Source organism: Lottia gigantea (genome assembly GCF_000327385.1).
Source record: "Lottia gigantea unplaced genomic scaffold LOTGIsca_145, whole genome shotgun sequence".
Classification (NCBI taxonomy): Eukaryota; Metazoa; Mollusca; class Gastropoda; family Lottiidae; genus Lottia; species Lottia gigantea.
The window spans coordinates 99326-122747 of NW_008707710.1; the positions used below are offsets into that span (position 1 = coordinate 99326).

General features: G+C 33.6%; 2 protein-coding genes across 2 annotated transcripts; both read right to left on the reverse strand.

The window, feature by feature from the left end:
- Window positions 1-356: 356 nt before the first annotated feature.
- LOTGIDRAFT_172933 (hypothetical protein) lies at window positions 357-2791 on the reverse strand (the record flags this gene model as incomplete). Its single annotated transcript, XM_009050115.1, has 5 exons — window positions 357-1189; window positions 1324-1797; window positions 2033-2254; window positions 2600-2650; window positions 2773-2791. The coding sequence occupies 5 exons, from the start codon at window positions 2789-2791 to the stop codon at window positions 357-359; spliced, it is 1599 nt and encodes a 532-aa protein (XP_009048363.1).
- Window positions 2792-8598: 5807 nt separating this feature from the next.
- LOTGIDRAFT_140186 (hypothetical protein) lies at window positions 8599-8949 on the reverse strand (the record flags this gene model as incomplete). Its single annotated transcript, XM_009050116.1, has 1 exon — window positions 8599-8949. One exon carries the CDS (start codon window positions 8947-8949, stop codon window positions 8599-8601), a length of 351 nt encoding a protein of 116 aa, XP_009048364.1.
- Window positions 8950-23422: the final 14473 nt, after the last annotated feature.

Sequence of the window (23422 nt, forward strand, 5' to 3'; positions counted from 1 at the left end):
TATGCCAAGGTGATTCACATAAGAGCTAAAATTCCGAAAAACATGTTCCTGATCAAAATATTTCTTAAATGAAAACTAATAAAAATGATCACAATATACAGATGTTAGAATTCGCGTTGACCTAAATGTACTCACGACGGTCCGAGTACTTTCACTTATCTATTTGAAAAAATCCTTTTTCAAATAAAGTATTTGTTCCATCCTAGGCCTGTCCATTTGGAAGATTCAAACCGTACCTTCCCCTAAAACTCTTCTTCAATCATATGAATAAATTTTCAAAAATCTCTTATGATTGCCATTGCCTTTAAATTTGTTGTAAAAAGGTTCTGTAGCCTACAAGGGTGGTTTAGTTGTATTCACTCCACTGGTTCAACTCGAGATGGTCGTGTAGGATGTCCTCCTTGAAGAATTTCAATCAGAGCACTACCTCCTATAAATGCTCCAACACCAGTAACAGCAATCATAATTGATATTAAGATAGCTATCATTGGATTTGAAAGAAGGATCCAAGTTTTTGGAGACTGTCCGTAGTTATAATCCACAACACACACAGCATCATTGGATGAGGTATCTTCATCAATATTGTTGTCCACATCATCATCTTTGCTGTTGATGTACTCTTCATCCACAATCCCGTCACAATCGTTATCCATTCCGTCATTGACTGCTATATGAGCCGATGTGTCCATAATGCACGAATCATAAAGATGTGATTGTCTGAATGCACCTGAGTATATGAAGCGTTTGCGGTCTTCCTCTGACAGACGCAGAGAGTGGGACCAAACGTATTTGGTTTTTGGAATCGTCACTAAGCCCGTGTCTTTCTGAACAATCACAAAATACCAATCACCATCTTGAGAAGTCTCCACGGGCTGATAAAACATACTTTGAAAGTGAGTTCCGTTTCCAATTCCCGCGAAGCACGTTGCACCAGTGGGAGTTGAGAAAGAATCACATAGAAACTTTGGAAATTGTTCTAAGGGAACTCCGTTTATTAGTATTGACATTGTATATGTTTTATCAGTAAGTATGACGTCCAACGTATACACCACGTAAATTGGGGATTTCGACTGCACATAAATATATTCCTTTGCATATATAGGAAAATAAAATATTCCATTTGTTGTTTGGTAAGATTCTGTTTGGTTGTCTGTTGAAATATGAAGTTCTTCTATGGAATTGTTTCTGCCTGAAAAAAGAAAGAACCAGAATAAATTCATGTTCCTAGCCTTTACTGTCATTTGGAATTTCTATGTCAAATTGTTTTGCATGATTTTGCATGTGTAAGATTCGTTGCTGTTACATATATTTGGCAGTGCTTACCTAAGATTTTCAAAGAGGCGTTCTTCATCCAAAACTCTATAGGTAATACAAAATGTTTTCCCCAGGCTCCCGCTGAAAGACATTCTTCGATGATCACCAACGTTGATGATTTCTTATAAGACCCACTGACAACCACGACTCCAGTATCAGATTCCACATTCACACCAGTTAAGTCACATTCACAGTCGATCATAAGAACATCGTAACGACTTAGAGAAACACTGATGGTTTCACCAGGGTAAAACCTTCCTTCATTAAACACCACAAAGCTTTTCATGTCTCTGGGAATTCTGATTCGTACCACTGATTTACTTGGGGTCGTTATAGCTAGAAATGCTTTGTCCATATAACTAGGAAGATCCGTCACGACTATGTACTGCTTTGACAATGATGTTATTGGAAACACCAAGAAGTTATCTTGCTTGTATTGGACGTACACCATAATGTCTTCCTTAGATGTGGCAACAATGGCACCTGAAAGGTAAAATATGTTTAAGATTGAAAATTTCAATTATAACTTTAAAAATGAGCTTACTTTTTTTGCAAATAAGTTCTTATCCAAAAGGTATTTGATGAAGTTTCGTCTATATATACTCGGCCAATACCATCGTCATCTTAATATATCTAAGAATTATATATTCATGTGCGATGAATACACATCTCGCGTTCAAGTGTCAATATGGTTGAATCACAATGAACAACTAGTTACCAGAATATGTAATTCCATTCATTTTCAGTTGTTTACATGGCAGTCGAGTGAATGGAAACTCTTCACCCATTGATAAAATAAACTTCTTATAGGTTCCTTTGATGGTGACCACTGTCCGAAACCTGGCACCATATCGCCATCTGACCACAACGTTGACAGGAAAGTACTCGTCGCAAAACGGTGCCATAAACACGAATGTCGTTCCATGAGTGTGGTCCAGAACTGGAATATTGAAATATAACATCGATCATCTTAAGTCATCTCAAAAGTACAAAAGACGATGGCTCCTCAACCCCGAAAGAATGAGCAAATGGTCTGAAAAGAAACTTTGTCTTGTTTGGTTGGCAATATCGTCGCGACAGCAATAATAAGTCTATATTTTAACCAATTTATATCACTCAAACGTTGATAGATCATAATACTCATCAAAGACAAAATAATAGATATCAACTTCCGAAGAGAAAAAACACATTATTGTGCACATTTCAGAAGCGTATCTTCCTGCTAATGATCAAAAACTAGAAAGAAATTGGGAAAGGGGGCTTCGCATGTACATAACATATTTACCTGATGTAAGAACACCGCAACACCAGGAAGTCCAGATGAACCATTGTGCGACTAAAATTTATATAAAGTTAATAAATCAGGACATTTTCAATGGACAAAATAAGAACAGAAAAGTTCGGTATTATTAGAAATTCGAATAACGACGCATGAAAAGTATTACAAAGATGAACCACCTTTTTCAACACGGCTCATTTTGTGAAAAGCGAAAACTGTGAAATGATTACAACGGATAATCCTGATTCAGAATAAAATTGGACACTTTTAACTGTGTACAGATTGTTTGCAAATGTCAAATTCGGAGGCTAGTTGATAAAAATTCATCTGAATACGATATAAGTGACCCTCGCACCATTTGCGTATTGTTCCGAATAAGAATAGTGGTCACAAGTTTCGAGCGCGACTCTAATGTAACTGAGTTGTGAATTGCGTTCGCAACTCATGACCACTTTTATTATTCTCAAACATACGCAACTGTTACTGTCCAACTTAATATAGTTTTTGCATTTGAAATCTAGATTGGTCACTTTAGGACTATCTAGTAATTATTACAATAACGACAAATACAAACACTGATATCTTTTTTAGTTGTAAGCCCACTTAAAATCTATTATTTCAACGGACTGTTTTAACAATTGTGATAAAACAAATTTAGCCGTTTTAACCAAACCAAAGTGGATGACTGTTTTAAGTGGGTTCACTTAAACACAGACAATTGGATTTATCATTCTTTTTACTTTTTTACTTAAACCTTCTTATATCAAATCAAATTTAAGATTAATATAAAGTATTAATATTTCAAACAAAGCAAAAGTTTCTTGTACTTTTGCGAAAATAATGTTGTTCTCAGATGCATGAGTAATTTTATACATTATTTAGCTACATGTATATCAATACTTAAAGATAGGGTTCCTTATTTTTTAGTGTCAAATTAAGCAAACTATATGATTAATTGGTGTTTCTTATGAATTCTCATGTATTCTTAATCATGTCATTTTGCATATTATATTAAGTGTTTTAACCAATCATAAATGTCCTTATATGTACGGTCTACATCAACCAAAAAGACTTTTTGAACTTTCTTGATCGGTCACCCATTGGAATAATTTTGTTGGTAATTCTCTTCTAATGAATTAATTATGGACATGTGAGACAAACTGGTATTTTTCCAAGCCACTTATTAATATAAGTATTAGCATTTTCATTTTTCATATTTTTTTCAACTTGTATATCTAGCCCTGTTTAACACAAAATCGTACTGTAAAAGTTATATAAAAATCGGAAATCCTTCAGATCCAAACATTTAAAAGTGTTTGAAAACTCCTTGTCCTTGTTACACATATAAAAAATTACAACAGAAACTTTTTTTACGATAACACATAGTTAATAAGTCTTATGAACAGTTTCAGTAACATTTATTGCTAGACATAACCACTTTATAGCCTAGTCGAGTAATATCAAAAAACCTTATTAAAGTCAGTAATATCTTTTTAAGTAAAAATATGAGATTGTTACCTAATTTCATTGTCTGTGGTGGAATATCCGATAAATCCAGAGAAATGTCACAGAAGCATGTACTCTTAATCCGTTTCTCGGCTGTCCAAACAAACAATAGCTAGCACCGAAATGCGGCGATACCTTCAATCCTCATTTATTTTTGTGTTCTTTACGTGACCATAATCACTTATCAACATAGAAGTCAATTCCTTGATTGGATTGTCTTGAAATCAATACAACATCGCATCAAGAGAAAATTGATTAAAAATGGAATTAAATCTAATTCCGAGTTGAGCTGTCTCATCTATTAAGATTGGTTTATTAAAAGGGCAGTGTGGGTTGTGGTATTTCGAGAAATGTCAAGTTCGAGGTATCTTTTGATTATACGGTAGATGGAATCAGTGTAACACCAATAAAGAGAATGTCAACTATACATAACGTCATATTAAAAGGACAGTGGTGCCCTTTTGGAGGGTTGGTTTTAGTCTTGAATATATGTCAATAGTCTTCAGAGGTACTAGAAATGTACAGCATAATTCCTTTAAAAATACTTCGAACTAGGAATTTTACTCACTATTTCAATATATGTCTTTTGTATATATAACAGAGTATCTTAAATTGACGAGTCGTCATTTTAACATTCAATCACAGATAATTCTAGACACCTTGCCCGGTAAATCTTCCTTGGTAATGAAACGTTGATGGGATATCGACACGCTTAGCACCAGGCATAAAATATCACTTTGGATATTTTTTGGATCGGGAGTTTTTGAATATTCACCATGACAAAAACTAGCGATGTAACAATGGATCGAGGCCCTGAACGTAACCCATCCGTATATCACAGCTGAACAGGTAGGACCAAATTTGCCGGACTGCTTTGAGCCCTATCTTTATACTAACTATCTACTAAATTCCATATTTAAAATGGGTAAATAATTGAAAAAGTTGAAAGTCGTTTTTCTGCTCGGTTCCTGGTCGCTTCAAATTGTTCAAACATTTTGTTAAGTCGTTTCACATAGTGCATTTCTTTTTTAGTGAGAACCAAAATCTGGAATACCTCGATAGCATTGGGATCAGTTTGTTTCCGAAGACGTATGACCTTAGTTTAAAAACACTTATTCTAATGATGGGAGTATATCAACACATTTATATCATATTTACATTGTAATAAAACGCACTTTAAGCTGATGGTTTCAAAACTGCCAAATTTTTAAATTTAGTTAGTCCTCTTATATTAGATAATAATGCCATATTCTTTGAACAAAGCTTCAAGAAGAAAATACATTCTAAGGGAAGTAAATGGAAATAAGCATGAAAACCACTACAAATGAAAAATGAAAATGAAATGAATGGAGTTTTACGTCCTACTCTTCTGCACCATGTGGTCTAATGAAGACGGGCAACGCCATGCAGGGTGCAATGAGGGAAATTTTGCCAGGACAGCGGCATTAGCCTGCTCTTTTCGATTTAAGTCACAATATAAATATGTTCCAAGTACAAAATACATTTTGGTTGTCTTGTCTCAGTTTGAAATAACTTGAATTAAACTGGAAATTGTTTCCTTTTTCACTCTATCAATTATGATAATGGATCATCAATCTTTCATACAACATCATTTTGCAAATTTAGATTGCAATATGTAATTAGAAACATCCTGAGGATACATATTGCACAACAAAACATTTTTTTTTTTTGAAGATTTTGCTTTTACCTCAACTTTGGATATGAAATTTCCATGGGATAATTCAAATAATTAACCAAGGCACTCGAATAATACATCAAAAACACTTGTAAACTTCATTTAAACAACAAGCGAGCCAAAGCTGTAGTTATAAAGTCCTACAAAAAATTACCAATGTTGGTTTTTTTGTTGTTGAATATTTGAACATCTGAACAACATATATAACTAGAACCGTGAGGTAAAGAGGCTGTGCGTGTCCGACCTGATACATAGGCGAAACGTTACAACGAAACGTTGCATTTTAAAGTCATAGTGTGATTTTTCAGCGAAAAAAGCATATTAACATTAGGTAGTTAAAAGTCGGTAAGCGACTTAACGTTCGGTAGTGAAAAGACGCATTAATTTGATAACATTCGGTAGCAAAAAGTGTTAACATTCGATAGTAAGTCGAAGAACGCACTGCAAAAAAACAAAACTATATCACCTGGAATAGCCTGATACTCTCCGAAACAAGAAAGCAGTCTGAATTGACGTAAAATGACAACAATAAATGGGATTACTTCCCTTTAAGTAGTGAAACTGGTAAGAAGGGCTGACGTGGAAAAAGCGTCTTGTCGTTCGGATGGGACAATAAACCGAGGCACCGTGTGCAACAGGCTGTGTACCTTAAAGATCCCTTGAAATCAAACATGAGCAGGTTAATGCCGCTGTCCTGGAAAATTCCTTCGTTGTACCCAGCAAGGCGTAGCCCGTCTTCATTAGAACACATGGTGCAGAAAAGTAGGGCGTAAAACTCCATTCATTTCATTTCCTTTCATTTCATTTAGACACTAACATATTGACCTGTCAGAGGCAGCTTGATTCTTACATTTCGAGCCATTTCACACAAAAAAACGAAATAATACCATTTAAATGATTATTAATTTCGCCCCTATGTCCTTGTGTATTGAATCTAATTCTGACCCCTGTAAACTAAAGATTTTATTATTATCATTATCAAGTAATAATCTACTTAAACTTTCGACTTTTCCAATTTCTGTTAGATTGATCAGAATACTGATCTGATATTTACATAAATATTAAAATTTCATTGTCAAATTATTTTGCGTTCTGGAGACAATTCACATGAGGCATGCCATAATTTATTGTACCACATAATTTCAATTTTTCTTCTACTCCAGGTACATTCAAAAGTTTTGGCCATTTTAATAATTTTTTATGTCGGTCATATTCACATTTTTTCTTGACCAAATAAAAACTAAATACTAACCAGATAACACAAATTTCTAGTATTGGAAACTAATCAAGCATAGTTCACTAATACACAAGTACTTGCTAGTTTTTATGGATTTTTTAGTTTGAACTCTACACCACATGTTAATCTACAATTTATTATAAATCAATTTACGATAAAAACAATCACAATTTTTAGTGCTGGCTTTTCTATCCTCAAAACGACACCAAATATATAGAATCAAATGACTAGAACAGAAAAAGTATTGAACCAATATTTTTAAGTAGTGTGGAAGAAAATAGGATTGTAAATACATGGATATACAAAGCAGTACATACTAAGAAAAAACTGCAATATTGTTGTGTGTGAGGGCGTGAGTGTGATTTTTTGAGTTTTTTGGGGGGTTGAGACAAGCTGCTCTATCCTGTTTTCCAAATTACCTTTTTCTTGAAATGATACCTTTTTCTTAGTACTGTTGTTGGTAGACTAAATCGATATTTTAAGGGAATACAACTACAAAGTGGATGTATACGAAATATTGATAGACTACGACTGGAGTATGGAGAAGAATTTTGCCAATAACAAAATTTTAATACACAGCTCTTGAACTTTTACATAGATTGAATGAATATAAAAAAAAATACGGAAAACTAATTAGCAAAGAATTTTATTGATTTATATATAAAAGAAAATGTTTGAATAAAATATTAAGTTTGAACAATGAATGAACCAATAACAAAATGGTATAAAAAAATAATAAGCATTATGCTCTCAATGTATATGAGACAAAACAATAAATAAATACATTTCTTTTAAAGAAATACGATAAAATGATCAAATGACTATGTTGACATAAGATGAGTATGTACTACTTCTTTCAATAGAGATCTGAAACATACTATAGTGTGTTTCAATTATGCTTTGTGATGGACTCTTTTAGAGTGATTTTCAAACCAAGCTTGTAAGATGCCATTTCTAAATAGACTCTATTGGTAGCATTCATTAGATACATATGCACCCAATTGCATTTCTGCTTATCCCCCTTTATTAGTTGTATGGTCAATCATATCATAACTCTGGATAAAAACAGAATTTGCATATCAATCTAATATTGCTTCCACAATTTGCATATTTAAGCATGTCATTTGAAACAATGTGCATACCAATCATAATATCTTTCACCATTTGTTGTGAAAAATTTGCAAAAATCAAGAAATTTGCATATTATATATGTCTTTATAAACAATTTGCATATATATGGTATTTTGCTTCGCGGATTTATGAATAAAAATTGTCTACGTATCAACCGTAAATGCATAGAACTTAACAACACTAGACGCAAGGCCAATTCAATTTGAATGAACCAAATAATGTCGTGTTAAAATATAGATAATTGAAATATATAGCATTATATATTTCATAATGGCGTTCTTGCCTACACCTCTCTTCCAAAATGTCGGACTTCTGTATGTCTTGATCAAACGATCCCAAAATCAACTTCTTTCAACTTGCTGCATTATCAACCGCCATCCATCGACAAACTTTTTTCAAAAAAGAATAGTCTTTTCGAAAAAAGGCCCCCAGAATCTATAAATAAGGCGTACAGAACTGGTAAACTAAACGTTTGGATTGTTCAGTCTTCTTGATGATTCCTTTGCGATAATATTGACGAATGGACCGACTTAATTTGTCGTAATTCATTTTTGGTCGATTTTTACGAAGGCCCCATTCTTTGGCTAGTCTTGAAGAATCTTCTACTTTAAACACACCCCTAGAACGATCGAGCCATTTGACACAATCGCCGAATTTGTCAGCTTGCTTTAAAAGTTCTTTGATAAACTGCCAGAGAGGTATATTTTGTCTTTGTCGGGGAGCTGGTCCTCTATGTGGTGAAGGTGTGGAAATGTGATGACCTGAAACGATGAAATAAACGAACATAAGTAAGGTTGTAACCTCAACAATGGTAACTGTATTGTTTGTGGGTTGGTGTGTTCGATCACTTGTCCTCAAGAAGGTTATGTAATTCGTGACAACCTCCTGGTACAATGATACTAATTAAGTAATGTCTTATCAAATTCGAGCAGTTTCTATTTACTTACTACGTCATCAAATGTTTACTCATCTCATCTCGAAACTACGAGAAGATTCTAGAAGGGGATTTTCCCATCTTAAAAATGCGGTCAATGACTTTTTTTCAGTCTGAGTCACATGGTGAACACATTAGTCTCAAAAGGTGACATTAATGCATGACGACAATTTATAACAAAATAACACATAAAGATTTATTTAGTCAGTCAGATAATACTTTAGCCTATTTTCTTATAAATAAACAAATACCTATTTCCATCTGAATACATTATGTCTATCGGGCAATAATTCTAATGACAAAACTTTCGTTGAGTTAATAACCTTTCGGGACTTGTGGCATGAGGCCAAAATATTCAGTTTGTCAATTCACTGTTACTTACTTCTAGATGAGTTGGAATCTTCAGAAGAACATGAACTATCTAAACTAGGCGAGGGGGAAACACAAGGTACGGGATGATATGATACGCTGTCGTTTAAAACTGGTGTGGGAATGTTTGATTGATGACTGGGATAATCTGTTAATCTGCAAGCTGAAAAATAACAAAAACATTATTAAAAACGTTATACTATATAAGCAACTGAGAATATTTTTAAAAAAAATGTTATTGTAGCAACTGTAAATCTTTAAAAACGCTATCTTAGTAACTGCCAATAGTCAAAAATGGTATCTAAGTAACTGTAAATTGTTATAAACGCTATCATAGCAATCTCAAACCGTTAAAAAAAACGCTATAATAGCAACTGTAAATAGTTAAAAACGCTATCTTAGATTGGTTTTAACTATCACCAATCTTCATTACCTATTCCTAAATCACATAAGAGTAAGAAGTAAAACTCTCTTATATTTTTGTTATGATCTGTTTGATGTATATAGATTCTAATGTAAAGCTTACCATTTTTCCAGATTTCCAGCTGATTGAAAAGGGTGGATCCGGATTCAGGACTTTTGCACACAAAATCACACTCTGATAACATGCATAAACTAATTCCGTTCATTCGGATAAAGTCCATATTGGGTTTGATTGAACCATATTTTCTACAGATCCAATCAATCCACTTATGAACATCGTTAACACCCCAGAACGTTGGATCTAAAAAGTAAAAAAAAAAACAATTTATTAACTACAGACTTTCGGTTTTGAAAAGAAATCAGATGAAGTTCTGTCATTTAGAAATTAAAGTTCTCGTAAGAGTATATAGACGATTTTGGTGTTGTTATATACATTGTATAGAGCACACGAGATAGAAATGAAGTTATAGCAGACGACGAGATTGAAAACATTAAACTTAATCTAGCAGACGAAATTCATATATCAGCAGACGACATTTCGCCCGGGAGTAAACATTAATATACTTTCAAACGTTGAACAATTTTCAAACTAATTGTTATTGCTTACCTTCGCTAATGTTCAAGGACAATGCTTCTTTACGAATATCTGTTTTAACGACGGACACTAGCATTTTTTCAAAATCTTGAATATTTTCGGGTTCTCCTTCTCTGACCGCTCCCATCTGGGTGAAGGACGAAGTAATATGTTGACTAGGTTGATTATTATAAAAAGGTGTATCTAAGTCGTGGAATTGTTTGATATCACTGTTTTCTAAGTTTGGTAACTGCTCTGTGACATCAGGGACTGCGTCTGGGACGAAAGTGACATTGGAATGCGACTGTTTGCAAACTTGCAGAATTGAATCTAAGGTCTCGTCGTGTCTGGTGATGTTATCTAAACGATAATCCATTTCATCGGCTGTGGTGAAGTTCTGAAACTGTGGAACCTAGAAAAGACAAATGAAACGAACGATATAAGTAAAGATTAACTTAACGAAAAAGCATCACTTGTAATTCTTGAGTGAAAGATAAACCTATCTGATTATGCATCAAACATCGAACTTTTTTTTCCGAAATTACAAAAAAAAAATAAGTGATAATCTTGAAAGGATTCTACTGGTTTTTTTTGTTCATGGTAGGTAACAAGTTTTTGTACTTACAGTGTGATCGTATTCCCAAACCATGTCTGCGCCTTCGTTTTCTATGATGGAATTGTACTCTTCAATAAACTTAAAGTCTTTGATATCTGCATACAAATAAAGAGAAGTTATAGGAAAACTTTCAATATATTTTATAAAATTTCCATTGCGCAATACAAATCCAGATACACTTTTTAAGTAATAACGAATTAAGTCAAACGTTCAACTTAAGCATAATTTTCAAAATCTAAAAAATAACTAACATTCAAAACTTTTCCAAAGTTAATGTATTGCATGCAACAGTCAAAGATAAATGAGTTTAAGCTTCTTAAAGGTAAGCCTTTTTATATCGCTTTCCGAAATTGAAAATAAAAAAGTTAAATAAAAACCTAAAATTTCCCCTTTTCCCTATTTTTGATTTCATAGTATTATCACTATGTATATTATAACAGTAAAAGACTTAGTCTTACCGTTATCCATTGATATGGCTATCCTTTATCACAATATTTGTAAAAGTAAGGATTCCCCCGTTGAATTAACTATTTATAGGTTGGCGAATGGATTTCTGGGAAATTATCTCATGGCCTCTTTCCAAGCAAACCTCATTACGCTGTTTATTGTTTATCTAGCTGATTGGATAAAAATCTAGCTGGAGCGAACCTAGAGTATTGACAATCTGTTTTTGACCGAAAATGGCGGAAAATATTTCTCAGATAGCGACATTTTAGCTTAAAAATGGTAAAATAACATGTATTTTCATGCACTTAGTGAGCATAAAAAAGAAATAGGTCATGGTTAGTATTATTAAGCCCGATTTCTTAGAAAATGATGAGAAGTCGACCCAGAAATCTGATTGGTTAAGAAATCGCTACGTCACGACCAATCAAATGCAAGTATTATTGGTAAATAACTGTGCTTATCAACACCAGCTACGGGGTACAGAATGAGAGTATGTCACGTAAACCCTTAAGGCCAATTTACACCGATATCGAATGCATCAATGAATAAATTACTCAGTGAAATTTCAGTTTTTAATCGGTATTAATTTGCGACATTTAAAAACGAGTCTTTATAAGTAAGTGATCAAAGCATTATGACGACTTTTTAGCCTAAACTGCGCAATGAGTTGGTCCCCATCGGTCAAAACCCACCAAACAGTAAATTCGGTTGAACTAGCCTTTACCAACACTATTTTCTTTATGTTTTGTTTATTGGAGCAAGTGAATTCATAATATTTAAGGGAGTGGGGACATCACGCCAGTCGTATAAAAACACCACGCGGTCTGTGGTAAAAAAAAAGATTATAACGGTTGATTTGCGGTGTATATTGGGCAGACCACAAGCAATATTGTAGTTTATTAACAATTATAATTGAGAGATCATTATTTATAATTCCGATTCACCCAAGGAAAGACAATTGGGACAACACAAACCACAAAATATGACATTTATTATGATTTTTTTGTTTCAAAATATCTTTTGGTCTCTGCCAATAATTGGATCAAAAAGGCATGGGAAACAATCGCGATTAAAGCCATAAACATTTTATATTGCTTTTATGGTATTATTTGGTCGGATCGAGATATAGAAATATTACCATTATATATGGAACCATGTTCTTAGAAGGCGCCCCAGTTAAATCGAACAGTATTCATTTTGATTGAGCACCATTTTCAATGATAATTAATTCAGATTACGAGCTATGCTGTTCAGCAATTCTAGAGCACACCATCTTCCAACTTCGGGATCAAGTCAGTACGCCTACACTAAACCCCCATCACACACAGCCCCTTCTCCGCCCCTCCCTGACCAAAATTCAACAAGACCTCATCATAAGAGTTCGGAAGTTTATTTCCTCTCATCCCACGAAATCTTTCCAAAACTTAGCACGAATCTATCATTTGTATTTCGATCGATATCATATCTGGAACATCAAGACTTTGATACTATAAAAAAAATCCATTTATCATTTCAGCTCTAATTGACGAATCACGTTTTCATTATAGGCAATGAATAATGTTGGATTGAATTTAATATAAATGATTTATTTCTCTATCAAGTTACATCTATATTATCACTGACACTGGTTAACAATAATACCAAATAAAATAGCTTAGCACCTATTGTTGTTGTTCGTCTAGTTTTTATATTGTTCACATGCCGAGTTATTACAAACTGCGTCTACTACCTTGACTGCAATATTACAGAAGTTCGTAGTGATTTGATTGGATTGTACGATTGTGAATACAACCAATTATTAGATACAGTTCGTGACATTGACACTGTGATTATGTATTTAGTTCATAGCTTTGCACATTTTTTCCTGTTCTATTTCTTATTCACAAACGGTTTAGACTTCTGTTAACAAATAGTTTTTTTTAAAAGAGAGGACGGTGTTCAGAGTTGTTAACTGGCTATTTCTCGGAAGAGGTGGTTCAGGTACAATTTTCAGAGTGAAAAAGTGGTTTGTGGTGGTTTTGGCGCGTTCTCGCTAACCTAAAGGTCGAAGGATTTTTCAAAAGTTGAAGTAGGCCTACACCATTACTACTGTCTGAGCAAAGTAAAAAGTTTTTTTGAATTTTTCAAATATTTTTATGACAATTGAAATATCGAAAAACTTGCATAGACAATAGTATTTAATTTTCTGTTCAAAGGTAATTGACTCTCGTTTAGATTCTATCGATAATTGGTCTTTACCACACCATAACTAGTTTTCCATCCTGTGGTCCTTTATACCAACGACCACATGTTACCCAAAGTGTTAAGAAACCACCAATCTGTGACCATATCTTCAGGCAGTTCACAGTATCTCATCAATTCCAATAACGGGCCCTTCGATCAGATGTGTTGCAAGCTAATCAAACGAGCTATTCTCTGGGGTTATTCGGAACATTTACAGGTGAAAAGGTTTGATATTGCATTAATTGCTAGATTGAATACAAACAATGTGCTAAATGCCATTAAAATATCCTTTATAGTGGTAAACACCTCAGAGGCTGACATGAAAAAGGCGGCCAATTTTTTAATTCAGGCTAGTATTGGGCTCATTGGACTGTTGAAAACTCACTATTATGAAATATTTATTACTCTACCTCAAGCCAAAGAGAGTAAATGTGTTACAGAGAAGCGGACTATTGAGTGATTTTGACACGAACCTTTAACACCATTTCAATATCAAAAATAACCAAAAGTCGCCCTTCATACAAAAGAATTATAGATAGGAATTTAACGGAAAATCGTTCAGATGAGATAAATAATCCAAGTATGATGTAAATACTCAAAACAGTGAAAAATAAACCGGGTTAATGATTGGTTAGAATTTCCCCCGTCCAAAGTGAAGAGGTCTTAAAAATTACGTTGCTTGAATTATGGTGTCGAAAACAAAGTTAAACCGCAGTACATGTAAACACAAACCACTAAGTACTTGACATACCATACCACAACAACCCTCTCCATTACGTTACAAATAGGACTATAAATATCAATTTATTAAATTTGAGTTCGAGAGGTTATCATTGAAAGGGATTTCGTTGGTAAACAACTTTTTTAGGCGGAGTTAGTACAGGAAAGCCAGTCTGGACAATATCAATCTAGGCCGATATGACATTATATTAGACAACAATATAACATTTTGAACAATCATAATAGGGGTTTTGTCTGTTTAGCTACTGAACAAAATACAATTGGATGAGATGAGAGCAACCCCTTTCACCATATCAATGACAACCCTCTGAATACCACTGTCAATTAAAAATAACAACTAAACCGACAAAACCCCAAACGTAAACCCTAGCTATAATTCTTCGCCTCTACGACAACGACTTCCGCCAATAAATACTTTACATCACATAAACAACGTGATCATATAAATTACCAGATCAGATAAGAACTTTATATTTGAATGAAAAGGGTTAGATAGTACATATTTCTTCTTATCATTGTTTGTCAAATACTTATTACATACTAATGTATATTTCAATATACACTTCCCTCTGCAAGATCTTAGATAAGCTAATTAAATTTTAGGAGATACCCAAAGAGGGCCTCACCAAGGATAAGCAGTGTTATAGGTTTAAATGCTTATCTGATGCTATCCCGAATACGGGTTTGACATGGACTTATTAACCCGTATTAAACTAAGCCCGTTACACTTCCGTTTGTGTTAGATGGTGATGAGAACATAGTCTCATGAAAGCACTGGCCTAGGTCACAGAGTAAAGATTTATAATAAAACAAGGTACAAGTTCAAGGTTAAGATAATTAGATACGTTAGGATGTCTCTGTGTGTAAATGAGATTGGTGCTATTTCAATCTGGCCAAACAGATCAGTAGTACGAAAAGACATTCTTTCCACTTTCTAAAATAAGGTTTGATTTTCTTTCGTGTTATTAACGTTTGTAAACATAGCGTGTCTGACGAGTGAATTGTTTTGATTGGATGAAATTTCCTAGAAAGATTTCAGGGCCAATTTTGATTGGATAATATTTAGCGATGAATACGTAATTTCCCTCAAAAGTAATAATAAAGACTACATAGAACGCACGATATTTGTACCTAACTGAAATTTACATTTTCAATAAAAAATGTTTTTTGGTATAATATGATCGAGGTTCTTATATTTCATAAAAAGTGCAACGGCGTTACTGAATTTAAGATACACGATGGCACTCTCCGATTGAAATTGTCAAGTTGGCATCCCTCGGAAAGTCCACATGACTGGTACCGTGTATTTGGTATATTTCTTATTGGTTGTATATTGGATATACTTGTAGAGAGAATGATCAGATGATTCAACGGGGGTCAGCTTACTCATGCCCGCCCACACAAGTAATCATTAAAGCTACATAATATCATTTTTGAAGCTACGGTATTCTCCAGTGTATGAACATATACCGATTTGCAATATATTTTTAGAAGTTCATTCCCTCAAGGCTCAAATTAAGTTAGCACACTTTAATTGTGAATAGTTGCTTATAAAATGACACTGGCCATGCATATGATTTGGTCAGATCATGGATGGCAAATGGAGTCACCCATGACTACACGAAACGAAATATCCAGATTTGCATTTAAATCAAATTGGTTATGGAAATATGGATACATAGGTGTATTCATTCCTATGGCTGTATCAGTAATAAACTGTTGACATTGAAAATATTATAGAAGTCCAAGATCATTACAAAACTTATTACTAGTACACAGGTAAAAGTTCTTTCCAAAATAGTACAAAAAACGCTATAATGGGGTCGTATACCTATTATCCATTTTGAAATCTCAGAATAGGTTTTCGTTAAGCTTGCATACAGTAAGTTTAAGTTACATATGTACATGAATTAAGTTTATAAAAAAAAACCAATAAAAAGCTAAAATATAGTCTGGCGCGGTGTTAGGTGTTAACAATATCCATTATAATCAAATCGACACCCACATGTTCAGAAAGTCAACCTCCGCATTGTCTACTGTACCTAGGATTGGTTTAGAATCATTTCTGCAGCATGTGTATACTTTTCATGCAAAGTCAGCACGAAATTCCATAATTTGGAATGATTTTTTTCATTACACTCTGGTTATTCAATCGTTCATCCAAAAGTAATACTTTATGAACTATATTTCTGAATGACTATTCAAATATTTTTGATTTTACAGACAGATTTCTTCCTTGATGATCTTTATCAGATGAGATAGATGATTTCACCTTTCCGGAACACCTGATGCGCATCAGCGATTGGGATAGTTAAAGCCTTGCAGTGGTTTAAAGGTTTGCTTTATCTGTCTATAGAGCCATATTTCAGCTGCCCTTTACACTTTGAGCCTTTTAACAACTTAAATATTTCACCAACTGATAGAGCTCAATTTCAGCTGCCCTTATCAATTTCAGAATATAACTCCGACACCCGGTTCTCTTACAATTAAACAAAGGCACCGCACAATTATAACTGTGTCGTTACTTTCGAGAGGGAATTCATTACAATTTCTGAAAACAGTTTTATACAATGACGTTAAAACATCGACAGTAACTGCACTTCAAAAGATTAATAACAACCAGGAAGTTACGTTTTGGAGCGGAATGTTTTTGAATGGTAGGAGAACTGGTTCCCGGATCTCAATTCTCAAAAGTGCTATGTATAGATGAAGTTAAACTCTATCAACTGTTAAAACAAAACAATATTTAAGCGACTCTATCCTATATTCCTTTCATCCAAATCTATATAATGATTGGGGTACGTTTTTTTTTATCTTATCATTAAAACGATAATTAAAATCAATAGATACGGCAAATAATGGATAGGTGGTTGTCAAAATGTCCACCTGCTGGTAACTTCAATATGTAGAGAAGATTGCAATAGCGAACAGAATACTTAATGCTGAATTTGGAAAGTATTTGGCAGTAGTTTTGTTTATTAGAAACACATTAAAAAGCCATAAAAATGTTTTTCACATATTTTTGTAACAGAAATGAATAGTTCTCACACTATCTCACACTATTTCTTCTAAGAATAAAGAAGATCCGTCTTCGAGAAAATTACATTATCATTATCGCGGATATCATGAATAGTTACAAAGCGCTGATGTGCAAATGTTGAATTTTCAAATATATTGTATTATAAAAATGATTCGTCGGTCAAGACGGACAATTCCACAATATTGCGATATAAACGTCCCAGGGCATACACAACGTAAACGTGAAAAACTGAAAACGCTGAAAATACAGCCAAAGCCGGATTGATGAAATACATTCAAATTCAAAATAAGATACTGGCGATCCTAGAGTATAAAAGATTAAAATGCGGGGTTCGAAATAACCGATATCTGATAAATGATTTGGATCGAAAAAAAATAACCACAATCGTTGGGTTTTTTTTTTTTTTTTTTTGCACTTCTAAACGCTTTTCAGTTCTAAATATCATTAAGAAAACATTCATTCCTTTTGGAAATTATGAAGAAAATAAGCAGACAATCATAATTTTGTTGTGAATCCGAACTTTGACCATCAATTTATCTTTAATGGTGTTGGAGGTTGTCAAATTGTAAAAAAAAAACACGCATTACATTAAAATTGATGCCTTAAACGTCAGAACGTAAACAAGTTTGGCACTCAAGAGAAATTGATGAGTCATTCTCTTCCTAGATCAAAACTTGGTCACTGACCGAATTTTGGAAGTTATTACGTACACCCCAGTATTGCACAATTTATATATAAAACACGGTATGATGGCGTGTTGGAATCAGCTGATTCTTGTATACAATTACTCTGCCGGTACATGATAAATACAGCCAGTCTTGCACCATACATATAGTGTTTGAATTTAGGCAGGTGCTACCTATTCAATCGGTAGACATGCATTTTGAGTACAACAGCCCCTTTATCATTTATTTAGGGTGCCCCCCCCCCCCCTTTCCCTCAGGCCAGTAAATGGTCTTAGTTCTTAGTTTGAAGTTAAAATTAAGCCCTCTAAATTCATCACAAGCTATATAAAGTCCGTTGGCTCCGATGGCCTCTGGCAACCCCAAGACCCCCGAAATCGCCTCAGAGACAACTCTCACTCCACCCCACCTCCTGATCAGGCATTTTCTACATATACCCCTGTTTAATTATTTGACACAAAGGGGCAACATCATGCAGTATATGATTTCCAGAACAATAGCGCAAAGTAGGGATTAAATACTTTGTGGACAGAGGATAAAACTAATTTTGGCTTTTGTTGTCAAACACATATTGATAAACAATTTTGCACATCATTTCACAGTTTGGTCGATTGCCTATGAACATGTGTTTTCCTACAGCTAAATAATGTTTCATGTCTTTTCCCCTAAAAATGAATTTACGGACAACGTTTTAATTACGTATATATAAATATATATACTGGAAAAATGCGTAATTCTGAAATTTAATGAATTAGTTTAGCTATAGCAGTCGAGAAAAAAAGGTTAACCAGAACAAGGTCATTGAAATAATAAAAATACTTTAAAACGTTTCATGTAATGTTATTTAAGTTTATGACGTCATAGTCCCAAGTTAAGAGTAGGTAACATTTTAAGACATTTTTAAATCACTCTCACTACCTGAATCTAAACAAATTTTAGTTGATGAAGTAGATACATGGAAGTAAATGACATATATTAAAAATAACTATGCTAAATAATTTACAACGTTTTCAATAATACAAAAAGGTTATCAAGCACAAGGTCATAGAAATAATAAAAATATTTAAAAATGTTTAAAGTAATGTTATTGAAGTTTATGACGTCATACTCTAGAGTAAAGAGTAGGTAACATTAATTTATAAGACATTCGACTAGTTAAAGAGGCAATCTACTGCTAAAGAAGGTTCGAAAAGTTGGGTGCTCGAAATAATGAAAACTATCGTTCAAAATATGAAGAAATATGTCTCTGAACATAATCTAAAAGTTCTATCTACAAGTATTTTGCAATCTTTTTTTAGGACAAACAAAGGTTTACGTAAACGTTTACAGTCGTCGCCGTCTTTTTCCGTATACATGGAAATCAATTCACGCATAATTTATTACGTTTTTAATAATGATAATTTTGCATCATGCCCCTTTAACTCTGAAAGTTTTAACTTTAATTGATCGCGTCACGCAAATTTTTAAAACAAGTCTGTGCAAGGCAGACAGTGGATCGGTTAGAATGATATAAACCTCTCCTTATATATCATTTAAGCCAATATTCTTGTTGCTCGCACATAAATTATAAGCATCGTAATGGGAAATATATACATTGTTCCGACTTCATTTTTTCAGATATGCATGGACAGATACCGTTATAAAAATCGAACTGACATGAACCCGTTTGGCAAAAATTCTTCATTTTACACGTTGCTTTTGACATGAAAAAAACAAATTAATTTATGACCCCTTATGATGAGATTGATTAATTACATTTGAGCCAAAATTGTAAGAGAAAAATAGAAAAACAATTAATTCCTAAAAGGGTAACAACTTGTGTTCACGTGGATCAGATCTACTAGCATGTTGACCTAACCTCTTAGATTTACCATTTCGAGATTCTTCCGTACCCATTTACAGCTCAGTCGAATGGAAAAGTAACGTAATAAAGGTCACCGGATTTTCACACTGCAACTAAAATTAAAAACCCACTACCACAATTTGTTCGATTTGAGTAAGCAATTGACGTAAAAGATTCCTATGCTCTAATCGAATGCGTCACATCCCGTCCTCTTACATTTCCGAAGCTTAAATTTGTGTAATTTCTATTGAGTGGGAATTTCCAAAACTTTGTAGTGTACTTTTAGTTCTACGTTGACTGCCCTAGCAACTGAGCTGGTGAATGAACACTGAGCATTTTATATTTCGAAGTATTGAAATGTAAATTTTTATGACAGCAATAACCATTGTGGCTTAGTGGGGAAATTACATACATACTTTAAGATTGTCTAACTCTTTAGGAATATTACTATAATTTAAACCCCGCTCAAGGTCAAGACAATTGTATTAACATAAAAGAATTTTAAATTTTAACATTTTGGTTTTTTTTTCCTTTTTCTTTTTAAATTTCATGAATAATCTTTCCGCTCACGAAACTTGAAAAATATTAAAATGTGTTAATGTTCGAGTTGTCACAAAGCTTACGATCTTGATTTAATGCAATTTACATAAGGATAAAAAAACAAATCTGATTTTCAAAGCGACCAGTAACGCAGAGGCTGTTCGTATTCGGTCAAAATCGGCCAGATTCTGTCATCTCAATCATTAACATTAAATGTTTTAATAAAAAGTGTAAATTTCTTAATATTTTATCATCTTCAATCCTTGGGGTACAAACATGGATTTTGTGTTACATGGATTATAATTTGGGTTCAAGAGGATCCTTTCTACTATCTAGTCCTTGCACAAACATGTTATTTCTAATTAATTGTCATTTTTTGGTTTTAGCACTGTTCAAATGAATAAAACTAGAGTTGGGTTTATTCAAAAAAACTATTTGAGACTGCTTATATGACAGCTTAAAGTATCCGATTATGAAATTTATTTAAGCTGGAATAGGCAGCCAACGTTCGATGTAACCTGAAAAGTGAACAAATGGAAGATATCACCCTTTTGATATATTGACAGTAATTTAAACCAAAACATCAAAGTATACCAACACTGTCAAAGAGCAACATCAAATGTTCTGATAAAGTGTACATAAAAGAACCACGGAATATGTTATGATGATAGTTTCTCTTCCTATATGGAAATTGCCCCTCATCAAGTATTTCAACATAGTATGTAGATAATGACTGTGACCTTGTTACTTCAGCTGACGAGTAAATCTAAAAATAGTGTATGATATCATTTATGGTTCAATGATTTTAACCATCCGCAACGGGTTTTTCCAAGAAATTCATTCATTTGCACGTAGGCATGCATGATAGTTTATAGCCATTTACTTTCTTTTAAACATTGTTCAAGAATTGTGATCTTTGTTTAAGATAAAAAGTTAAATTGTAAAATTCAGATAACCCTTCAAAGAACATACCCTTTTAGCAATGTCTTATTGTAAAGAGTACATATCCCTTTTGAAATTCGTTATCACGTTATGGCAGTACCCACGACCCTCTTTTAGTAAAGTACTGGTACAAAGTGTATACTTCCTGATGTTTATCTTTGTTATCTCTCCTATACACATCTTAAACTGCTAATGGATCAAGTGATCTCGTATGTTGGGGTCATGAAGGGGGAAATTAACTTCCAAATGTGCCTTTAGTGATAACAAGTCTGGGGACCGATAACAAACACAATCAAGGATGTGCCAACTTTAAGGAATATTCCTTAAACCTTATTGCTTTGCTAACTCGGCCTATACAATTTTCTTCATAAAAGTTACTTAAAGAGACACTTAACAAAGAAAACTGTTATATAAGTAAAAATTTAGACAAATATTAATCATTTAGGACAAAAATTGAAAATTTGAAACCAAATTAAACTGTCAAAATGTTTTTAAAACCTGTAACCATATAATATCATATCATTTTACCCTAGCTCACCCCTCAATCGCTCAATTTTTACTAAACCCTATCTTGAAAAAGATTTCTAAACAATTAAATGGTTTGGGTTCGATGCATCTGAAATTTGAGGAAGTCAAATAATCATTAAAGAAATATGATCATTTCCCTTACGTCAACATAGAATCATCATTAGGATGGGTGAACCATTCATCGATATTCTAGGATGATTTGATTGTAAAACACAGTCAGATATTATGTTATCCGGATATCTACCCAATTCTTATGAATTGTACCAATAAAGCCGCAAATAGATGAGATACAGTGTCCAGTGAAGTGAACGGTGTGGGATTATTGATACAGTAGAAAATAATACAAGCGAATCGTGCCCGCGCAAGTATTAGAACCTAACAACAAGTATTTGGACATAGAAGTATTAGATCTATCAACAAGTATTAGGTCAATCAACAAGCATTAGACTATCAAAAAGTAAAAGAAAAATCATAAAATCTATCGTCACGTATTACAGCCAATCAACATGTATTTGCACCAATCAACTTCCGATGAACATGTATTAGAGCTTATCAATAGATAAATTGAGATGCTACCAATTTCTAGCCGTCGTTAAATATAAATCAGATGATATCGGTGTCATGGTAAAATTTCCCTCATTGCACGCTCAATTAACCAAAATCTAATGAGAAAAGCAAAGTTAAATTTAATTTCGCCTGCTAAAAATAATACGAACTTGTATTGGTTTACTTAGTCTGAAGTAAAACGAAAATGAAGGATATATTTTGTAGGTGTGGCGGGACCTAAAAGTGAACTTTTATTCACTATAAAAAGTGTCGCAATTTTATGTTTATGTGAAATCGTGACTTCTGTGGATTTCTCGAAAATGATCTTACATCATACGACCCAGATATATTATATCCGATGTCAAAGATGTATTAACAATGGAATGCAAATTTTATTTTTTCATTCAGTCAAATCATCAACTGTCCAATGTGTACTCATCTGTAAACAATTTGTACTCTTATTGTTCAAACGTGACGTCATCATAAGAACCAGTCAGTTACAAGTTTCTCGATCTAGTCGAACAGTAGTATCATAATTATCAGCCGAATTCACCTAATATAAATATGGCTTGGTAACATCGAACAGTGGAAATGTCATTCTCATTTCTAAATGAAATTTATCTTCAAAATTCAAGTTGTGAATTCATTCTCTTGTAGTGAACGACACTCCAAAACCATCAACGCTTTTCAGATCATGGAAAGGCGCACCACGCGATCATGGAAAGACTTACCACACGATCATGGAAAGACTTACCACACGATCATGAAAAGGCGCACCACGCGATCATGGGAAGACTTACCACACGATCA